The sequence below is a fragment of the Gekko japonicus genome, unplaced genomic scaffold (genome assembly GCF_001447785.1).
Source record: "Gekko japonicus isolate JY-2015 unplaced genomic scaffold, Gekko_japonicus_V1.1 scaffold3400, whole genome shotgun sequence".
NCBI classification, from domain to species: Eukaryota; Metazoa; Chordata; class Lepidosauria; order Squamata; family Gekkonidae; genus Gekko; species Gekko japonicus.
Window position 1 is genome coordinate 58003 of NW_015159809.1, and position 10785 is coordinate 68787.

The 10785-nt window shown below is 42.7% G+C and overlaps 1 protein-coding gene across 1 annotated transcript in view; it reads right to left on the minus strand.

Annotated features, from left to right (window-relative positions):
- RTN4 (reticulon 4) overlaps nt 1-9213 on the minus strand; it is a 41938-nt gene extending 32725 nt beyond the window's left edge. The window contains exons 1-2 of the mRNA XM_015407619.1: nt 9162-9213; nt 5768-8158 (exon numbers count right to left, since the gene is read on the minus strand). Of these exons, the coding sequence (XP_015263105.1) occupies nt 5768-8158; nt 9162-9177 (2407 nt within the window). The 5' untranslated portion in view covers nt 9178-9213. The remainder of the gene's footprint in view (nt 1-5767; nt 8159-9161) is intronic.
- Between the last annotated feature and the right edge of the window lie 1572 nt (nt 9214-10785).

Sequence of the window (10785 nt, forward strand, 5' to 3'; positions counted from 1 at the left end):
CACTCATAGTACTAACATTTTTACTAACAGTGAAAAGATCTCCTCCTCTTAGGGTTTTAGTTTAGTGTGGTTTGCTTTCCTTTATCCTTAGTTGTAGTTCCTTTCCTAATATTTCTTTGTAGTTTTTGTAGTATTTGCAAAATAAAAAATATCCCTTAAAAAAAAAAAAACTAGGGTCGCCAATTTCAGATTAGGAAATTCCTGAAGATTTGGGGGTGCAGCCTAGGGAGGGACTTCAGCAAGTATAATGCCACAGAGCAAGGGTGTAGACCAGGGGTCCTCAAACTACGGCCCGGGGGCCACATGCGGCCCGCCGAAAACATTTATCCGGCCCACCGGGTGTTTATTTATCCTGCAATAGAGGGTCTCCTCTGTGGATTCCACCAAGGGCTCCTGGGAGGGCTGCACGAGCGAGGGCTGTCTGGAAGAGCCCTGCTCAGAATTTGTTCATAGTTTTTGTAAAAACTATAGTCCGGCCCTCCAACGGTCTGAGGGACAGTGAACTGGCCCCCTGTTTAAAAAGTTTGAGGACCCCTGGTCAAAGCAATGGTATTCCCAGTAGTCATGTATGGCTGCGAGAGGCCAGAGGCATTGCTTTGCTAGGAGCAAGGGTGGCTCCCGGGGGAGGCTGAGCACCCTCCTGAAAATTTCGGCAGGGGCTGACGCCCCGCCGCCCCCACGAAGATTACGCCTATGCGGTGGCACAGAGTCCACATGCCAAAGCAGCCATTTTTCTCCAGGGGAACTGATCTCTAGTCTGGAGATTGCCTGGTATTACAACCTCCAGGCTGTACCTGGAGGCTGGCATCCCTAAGTACAACTCAGAATACTGATTTCTAGTCTGGAGATTTCCTAGTATTATGAGTGATCTCCAGGATGCACTTGGAGGCTGGCATCCCTAAGAATAATGCAGAATACCAGTTGGTGGGGGACAAACAATGGAGGGGCTATTGCCTTCATAACTGATCCGTATTAGACATTTTAAAATATATTTTAATATACATAAGCTGTCTCAAAGAGTTTTAAAAAATGGAAGCATGGAATATAAATATCCTAAATTTAAAAAATAATTAAATGCCATATTTGTGGTCTTCCCAGAAGCATCTGAATGGCCACTGATAGAAATGGACCTTTTTCATTATGTAGAAAATCTATAGGGACCTGCTCGACATGGTTCTTGAAGTAAAAATTCAATAAGATCATAAAAACAGCAATGGAAGTTTTATCAATAATAAAACATCACACTTCCCTGGGTGGACTTGCCCAGATTACTGCCCCCCCTTCTCATTTGTCAATATACCTCCAAATTGGGTCCAGTATACAATATCCTCATGCAGTACTTAACTGCAGCAAAACAGAGCAAAACTGTCAAAACAGAGATAATCAGATGTGGTTTAACTTTAAACATACTGCTCCTTTTTAATTCGAGATAATGACCCTTGAAGTCTGCAGTTAAATTACTGAGCCTTAACCAGTTAACAAATGAAGACAGGTTTGAGACTTAAAAAAAGAAAATGCACCTCACCAGTGTATTCTCAGAGGTAAAATCAAGAATCCTAAAGCACTTAGCACATTATACAGACTAATAGCACTGCTGTAGTAAATGCCAAAGGATTAACACAAGTAGAAGGTTAAGCATGGTCATTTGAAAAATAAGGTTTTGTGTCTACTGATATTTAACATACAATCTCTTCAGCGAAGTATAAAAAGACAGACACAATGAAAAAGGCCGTCTTCAAGAGTGAAGTTTGTGACACCTTCACACAAGCCACAGAATCAAGACTTGCTTTTTAATCACAGTTACACAGAAACCAGATGTTAAAAGGGTCAACATGATGGGCAATTCTCAGAGGTAACCCACATCAAGGCTAAAGAATGGCTGCATCTGTGCCAGAAGTAGATTTCTGCAGAGTCAGAGGCTTATACATAATTCACAGGAGTCTTCCAACAAAGGCCATAGTGTTCTGCAGTAGAAAGTCACACAACTGGAATGTGAACAATTCAATGCAGTAAAAGAACAAGATCCTGCCCAGAAACATCAGCAACAGAGAGACCTCTGCACTGCTCACACAAGCTGTTTCTATTGCAGGTTATAAGTACTACAGAACAAGGCTAGGTTTCCAGAGGGTTAGTTTTGCTTTCTCAACTGAATCTGGAAAAAGTTGTGCTGTTGCTTTTCCAGACTCTCTTGGAATCAGCTCTTCTTATTCACTGTCTAAGCAGACAGATGCAAACAAGAAGACGAAAAGTACATCAGAAGCACCAGGACTAATTTCTTTGTCTTCTCCTCTTTACTTGAGTGCAGGGGTGGCCAAACTTGCTTAATGTAAGAGCCACATAGAAGAAACATCAGATGTCTTAGAGCCGCAAGACATGAACAAGTATTACAGACATGTTTTTATTGGGAAATATGCAAATTTGCTTTATTAACATTAACATTAAATAAGACTGCCAGAAATAAATACAAAAGGGGTTAAAACAGATATTGATAATGGTATTTAAAGAGACAAATGCTTTGAGAACACATTTAAAGTTTAAGTTGCTTTCTTTCTCTGCTCCCCCCCCCACCTCAAGTCTACCCAGGGAGGGGAACACTGGCTGGGGAAGGGAAGACCAGTCGGGGAGGCATGCTTCCCCTTCACTTCCCCAGCCACCCTGCCAGGAGCCACAAAATATGAGTGAAAGAGCCGCATGTGGCTCCCCAGCCACAGTTTGGCCACCCCTGCTTTAGTGGGTTTTCTGCTGGCGAAGTACCAAGCAGATCAGGATGATCCTGGTCTCCTAGACTCTGGCTAGACCAGTCTAACTCCTGTGGCAGGGAGATTGTTCACATGGCTCTCTCAATGCACATGGTGCTTTACCGAGTAAATAAGTAAAACCACAGGTCCTTGCCCCAAAGGGCTTGAGGGTATGTTCAGATGGGGAGGGGGCAGCAAGGGTAAAAGGACTGATATATGCAAATTAAGTTCATACAGAGGCCAATTAAAACCTAAGCTAAGTAAGGACCTTGGCTTGAGCCAAAGTATTCAATGAAAAGATGGGAATTGAAGAAAACAAAAAGGTGGTATCACACAAGTGTTCCAGGAAGGAACACGAAGCACAAGGCACAGCAAAGTAGAAGGGAGTAAAGTTATATAAGAAGCCTTTGAGCAGCTTAGGGTGATGGAGTTGAGGCGGCAAAGAGATGAGGGCAGATGAAGGAAGGTGCACTCAAGGCCATGGAGAAGTTAATTTTCTAAAGACAAACAGCTTACACTGGCTACAGAGGGGAACGGTAAGCCCGCAGAAGGATATCACTTGGTTTGAGTGACAACTGACTCTGACAACAGTCCTGAACAGCATGCAACTGACAAGTCAAGAATGCTATGAAAAATTAGGACAAGAACTTTGATTTATCTACTTATTGGGCAATCTGCCTTAATTCTATATTGAGTAGTTTTTCCTGTTACATGGTTAGTTCGCTCTGGCTAGCACCGCTCTGATAGCCCAGACCAGGTTACTGTGTTTCCTGGTGACACTGCACGTGAGTACGCACACAGTACCAGAAAGTGACATGGTATCTATGACAGAGGATCAGCAGTAGGAATGTAATAGCAATGATCATGGGGGGAAGGGGGGGACAGATAGGTTAGTCAGAGAAACTCAGTGGATCTGATGTGGCCACACAATGTTAGTTGGAAGAGCTCATGCTTCCTTAAGTCTGCCTAGTTCTGCCAATACTTATTCACAGCCAAGATTCCTTCCACAGAAACTCATACACTTCCTTGAAGGCTCACAGAAACTCTCTTTATCATACTTCCACAACAAAGGATGTTACCCTGAAACAGGGGTCATTTCGTAGAAAAAGAGGTGCAGGAGCTCATTAGCATAACTCATTGGCATAACTCATCTGCATATGCCACACCCCCTGACATCACCGGAAGTGTGTCAGAAGGCAACACCCACCGCTCAGGCTCCACTGGACTGTTTTGGATTGCTAGCTATTGGGGGGGGGGATGTGCAGATCTGTCCTCACAGAGGAGGGAGAGCTTGTACCTGAATAAAACCTGGTCTTAAAGGTGCCACTGGACTGTTTTGGATTGCTAGCTATGGGGGGGGGACGTGCAGATCTGTCCTCGCAGAGGAGGGAGAGCTTGTACCTGAATAAAACTTGGTCTTAAAGGTGCCACTGGACTGTTTTGGACTGGGGCGGGTGGGGGGGGGCTCTGAAACTTACCTGGCTGCTTCTTGCTCTGACTTAGGGCTGGTGGGAGCAGGGGGCGGGGCTTGTTGCATGTGCCCACCCCCTGGGCTCTTTACTGCCAGAGCTCCGCTCCTGTGCGCTCCTGCAGGAAATGACCCCTGCCCTGAAAATGTTCATAAAATGCCTGTGTATATTCCCCCATTAGGAAAAATACAGGCTACAACCCAACACAGGCACAGGAAACTAAAAGCAGCCCTGCTGGAGCCAACCAAAGAGACATCTAGAGTTCTACATTCCATTTCCTACAGTGACTAGATAGCTGTTCCTGGGATGCTCAGAAGCATGGCATGATGGCAATAACATCCCTCATAAATTGCTTATCCTCCAGAAAAGATAATCAGACCATTCTTGCTTTGAACAAAGAGGTTCTATTTAGCTATCATAACTAATAAACACATACTAGTAAATCTAACCATGAATCTGTATAAACCTACCTAGCTGGTAGCCAGCACATCACCTTGTTGCATAAGCTGATTATGCATTCTAAAACTAAGAGACTGGTGGGGGATTTCCTTGTCCACTTTGTCCACACCATCCATTAACTTATGTTTTTCTCCAAACTTAAATGTCTTCATATACTTCTGCCTTTTCCACATATAGAAGATAGCCCAACCATCTGCATCTTCTGCACCATTCAGACTTCTCAGTATTCTTTTTGACACAAGACATCCAGAACCATGCACAGTATTCCAAATCTAGCTGCACAGTTCCATATCATCCTGGACACTGCATTTGCAATCCCTTTCCTAATAATTCCTAAAATGGAACGAGCTGTTTCACTACTGCTGCATGTATATAGAGCTGATACTTCCGCTGAGCTATTCACCATAAACTGAAGAAATCAAACACCTAATTCTGTGTTGGATTGTGGCCACAGCATACAGATGAGCAGCCCCTTTAGAAAATATAACAACAGGCAAAGATATTTAAACATTGCACTGGCCTCACAGGCTAACTTTGGGTGATTTCCCACAAGCGCTGCTCCGCGCTCAATCTTCTCTTTGGCCCGATGGTACGTGTCAATTACACACAAGCTGCTGCGTGACCGCATTTTGCCCCGCAGCTTCATGCGATTTTCCCCGCGTCTACTCAATCCTATTTTTTGAGGATTGAGTAGACGCGGGGAAAATCGCACGAAGCTGCGGGGGCAAAATGCGGCTGCGCAGCAGCTTGTGTGAAATTGACATGTACCATTGGGGCAAAAGGGAGGAGTGAGCGCGGAGCAGCGCTTGTGGGAAATCACCCTCTGTTTCTGATTCCAAGGCTTCTACAAAAAGGGCACTGGAGATCATTTTGAAGCAAGCAGTATCACATCCTTCTATATTCAAAGTAAAGTTTCATCTCAAGCAATTTATAATGGGATGGCAGGCAAAGAAAAAGAAAATTCAAAATGGCCACTTTTTGAGCTAAAGAAGGCACAGAGAGGTACAGCTGAAATCAGTGAGATGCTTTTTAAGACACAAACCATGGCATGCTGAAGGAAAATTAGATTAGTGAAATGCAAAGGAAGTGAAAGCAGATTACCTGAAGGTTTATTCAGCTGTGACGAAAATATAGGGGGAGATTTCTCCTTTTCTTTAACAGAAGCAACTCCTCTCTCAGCTTCCTTTCCTACTCTGACAACCTTGCTCTCTATAGGCAAAGGAGAAATCTCAGCTGCTGACACGGACTCCTTAATTCCTTCTCCCTCCAGTTTTTCAAAGGGTTTTTCCAAAACAAGCCCCCACTCTTCAACTTTGACAGGTACATCCTTTAAAGACAGGTCCTGGGCTACCTCTTGGCAAGGAGATTGCCTTGATTCAGTTTTCATGATATCACTTATTTCTCTGCTTTCATTTTCCTTCAATGCATCTTTTTGGATTGTTCCCACCACTGACTTAGTAGCCTGATAAGAGAGAACAGGGAAGTCATCACTCTCTGGAGAGGATTCTGCAGATGGCACACCTTGGTCTCCTACTTGGGGTTCCCTAGAAATGAGGAAATTGTCTGAATAAGTATCAAGTTCTTCCATTTCTAGCTGGGGAGTCTTTTCTTGCTTAGTCAAGTCTGCCGCCTCCATTTCCAGAGACCAGGCTGTAGGGACATTTTTGGAAGGTTCAAGTTGAGACTGGAAGGATTCCAAGTAGGGCTTGCTAAGGGAAGATGGCAAGACCTCACGTTTCTCCATGTGACCTTCCTCTGTAACAATCTTGGCAGTAGTTTCAAATGGTTTCTCTTTCACAACTTCCCTTTTTTTCTGAGCAAGATCAAGTTCTGGCTGACTACTGAAGAAGTCACTTTTTCCAGATGGTGGTGACGGTTTCTCAAGATGCTCAGAATACTCAGGCGCAGGCTGTGAAACACATTCTGTCAGCACAGTCTTAGAATAATCTATAAAGGCTGGGGAAGCAGATTCATTAGAGACTTTTGTTTCTTTAACTAAGTCACACGCGATAGATATATAAGAAGTCTCAAAGTCTTCTAGAGCACCACCATTCTTATAGTCAGATTCCTTAGGAGCAGTTTCAACTGTGGTTACCTGTGCTGGGGTTGCTGGTACATTCATTGCCTCCTGATAGGAAGGAGGCTTCTCGAACTTCTGCATTACATTCCCGTAGTCATCAGCAGCAGAAGTAAAAGTTTCCACTGGGGAGCTTTCAAGTGGTACAGCAGAACTAGCCATCCCCACAGTGCCTGTATTCAGTGGTGCCTCCATAACAATATCTGGTAAGACTGGGGAGGGAGTTGCTTCAGATCCTCCTTCAAAGGAGGGGCAGAGCTGTACAGCAACATTCAAAGGTTCTTGCAAGGACTCAGATGTTTGGACCAAATCAATCTTTGTTTCATAAGCAAGTTTGGGGCTGACTGAATCATGCAATTCACTTTCATATGCTTCTTGCACTAAATCTGGAGTGAGGCCTTCAGCCACAGACGCAGCATCAACAGGCATCTTCAGCAGACTCTCCACTTTATCAGATTCAACTGTCTGGCCCTGGCTGCTTGTTGACTCAGCAGGGGTGGTGCTAGACTCTGTGCCAAAATGGGCCTTCATTTCTGCTATCTTTTTCTCATCTGTTTTATTTTGAGAAGCTTGTTCCTCTCCTAGAGACTTGGCTGCTTTGCCCTCAATAGTCACAGCTGACTCAAAGTTGGCACAAGTAATATACGTTTGCGGAGATTCTTTTCTAGTTTCGGGAGTACTTGGGAAAGAAATGTCTTCATTGCTGCTTTCACTCTCTTTTTCAATGTCCTTTTGTATGAGCAGAAACTTTGCCTTATCCACATCATATTTATCTATGCCACTGTCTAATTTGCCATCCACCTGATCCCTAGCTACATCTTTCAAGCTGCTGTTTTCATTACTGGCCCACGTTGGCTGAAAAGGCTTGAAATCCACATATTCTTCCCTTATGGAGTGGTTGTCTACAAAAGTCACTTTTTCAACATGATCATCAATATCATACTTCCTATCCTCAAGAGATCCATCTTTATCATTCTTTGCAAATAACTCAACAGGCGAGTCTGGGGAGGAGTCCGGCTGGTATGCTGAGAATTTGCTTGTGTCGGACCATCCTTTACTGTCTATTGATTCCTTAGCCTGAGATAAAGAGAATGGTTCTGACTCTGGGTATGGAGGCACCACTCCGAAACGTTTGACTTCTGGAACATTGCTTGGTTCATCATCATCTGCAAGGAATGGATTCCGTGCATTTTTGGTAGTTGCTTTAAATGCCTCCGTTTCAGTATGACTGTAACTGCCTCTTGCTGATAGTCCATCAGATATTGTATCAAGGGCTGTATACTCTTTGAAAGGATTGGCTGAGAGAGGAGAGAGGGAGGGAAGAGAAGCAGTAGCATCAAGAGGCACAGCAGCAAAATCTTCATGGCCATCTGAGCGCACACGACCAGGCTGCTCTTGCGAGTCCATACCTTTGTCTGTGGCCGTGGACAGAAAGGAAAGTTAGCAAGAGTAGTGCAAGTGGTCTGAGAGTTAAATTTTAATGACAGATTCCAAAACAATAGCAAGTTCAAACCTTAGTGCTAGAAAGATAGCAGAAAAAGTGTACATTAAGTTAGCAAGAGAATGTGAATAAAGCAGCAAGTTTTGCACAATCCAATAATATTATTTTAAAAAGTCAAACCAGTGCCAAGGACCCAAGTTTTACAAAACAAACTTGGACTATTGGATCTCAAAGCAGATATAACGTAGACATCTTGGTGATAATCTCTTAACCATGCTTAAGAGGTTGGGGAAAGGCAACCGTCTAATACTCTTCTACCTCCCTTGTTCTCTGACATGGATTTTCTGCCCAACTTTAGCTATGATTTAATGTTACAAACTCACTATCGCTACTCATGGTTAACTATAAGTTCCTTCTTAACCAGCACTTGCAATCCACCTTCAAACCCTGGTTATGATAGGAATCCTGTTTAGCGCTAGCCATAAATGGCAACAGAGCATACACAATAAAAAGTCATGTTTAAGGCAGAAAGGGGAGTGGGATTTCATGCTGGGTAGAGAGGAAACCTATGGCCCAATCTCTTTCCCATGGTTAAGAGATGAGCAGTATTATATCTGTACTGATCAATACCAGACAGGTGTATCAACACTAAGACAGCATTAATTAATTAAAATTGCAGCCTGTTGTATTATTAGCAAAAGCTACTCTATTGTAAGCATTTTAGCTGTTAATTGTAGCTACAAGGTTTCCTACACAGAATGGTCCAAGAATTCACAAACATGATTTAAATGATAAATATGACATTGCTCAAGATGAAATTTTGAGCCAATGAAAACAGATTCTAAATTTAGAAAATTTGCTATTCTTGGACGCTTGACATCTTTTAGTGAATACAACTAGAAATGATTAGTGGGAAGTGAATACTCAAAAGACAAAGGGCATATTCTAATGTGAATGGTCTAGCTAGAATAACTTGCCTGCAGAAGAATGCATCAGAGGGTCAGATGCAACAGGAAGAGCAAAAAGGGTCTCATCTGAAAGACAAATACAGTATGACTATAGCAGAAATAAACAGGAAGAAGTTTCAAAGGGAAGGGGCAAAGGGAAAAGAGTATTCATCTCACAAACAGCAATTCATCTTACAAACAGCAAACGACCAGAGATTTAAAAAACAGTTGCATGCGTTTTTTTGTGGGGGGGGGTTTTCTATACAGCTAAGCTTTCCCCAGCCTCAGAAGCAACCCAAGCTGAACATTTTTAACAGGATACCCAGAAACTGGATAGACCAGATAAAGAATCTCAAGGTGATTCAGCCACTACCTCGTTGCTTACTCTTTTCAGGTCACCTAAAATTCTACCCTCCCTTCTACGGAGCAGTGATAACTCTGGTGTTGTTTGCATCATCCCTTACATCAGAAGTACGAAGAGCCTTATTTTTACCACCTTCCCTTGTCATCTATCCTTTGAATATGTTGCTATGGAAACACTTATTGCAGGATAAACTTATCACTAAAATTAAATTTTTGCAAACACAGCATTTCATAGCTATGTTCAGAAGTTTCATATGAATTGCAATATGCAGAGACTGGGAAGTTAGAAATTGATTTCTATACAAAGAACTTTTTAAATACTACATAGTTGTGATGTCAAGATTAGCATGTAACAAGGTTTCAGAATCTGAACCCTGAGACTCACACACACATTCTCAATCCAGGCCAATGTCTCTATACCCCAATATCAATTAGCAAAGCAGTAACCAAGATGAAAATGAGGTAAACTAAACAAACAGAAATGAGTGGATTGATTTAACCATTAACCCCCAATCAAGTTCTATATACCTTCTATTTCACATCATGCAACCAAATCTGGAAAGCAATTATTTACAGTATAATAGTAGGATAATCACTAAATATTCTGACTGATCCAGGAAGAGAAAGTGTTATGGAAAGGGGCACCTGTGCCCTGCAGGAGAAATCTGACAGGCTTTGTAATGAGGCAAAATGTTAATGGTGGGAAAGTAGTCAGGAGTATGAGCAAGCCAGAACATGTGTAGAACTGCTGAAGAGCTGGGTAAGAAGTATTACAGCTGAATGTTAATGCCTAAATTTGGACCTGCATCTACACCCTGAAGCCTGCTGGATTCTGTGTGGTTCTCTTCTCCTACTCTTTGACACCCACCCCCAAACCTGCATGTGCCCAAAGAGGCCAGTTTCACTAGCAAAAGTAAAAAGGTTAAGCTATCAAAACGCATTTCATAGCTTCATATTTAGTGGTATATCAGCCCTATGGAAATGCTGAAAGTGACCAAAAAAACCCCTCCTTAAATGTATGCATGTCTTTATGGAAGCCAACACACATGTAAAATATGTAAACTTCTCCATAATGGTTCTATGTTTGGGAGCAGCTGTGGTTTTACGGTAGAGTATCCACTTTGTATGAAGATGGTCCCAGATTCAATCCCTGGCATCTCCAGTTAAAAGGATAAAGTAGTAAGTGATGTGAAAGATCTCCACTTGAGACTACAGAGAGCTGGTGCCAAAGTACATACAAACTTGACTGACCAAGAATCTGACTCATTATAAGACAACTTCATGGCTTCAT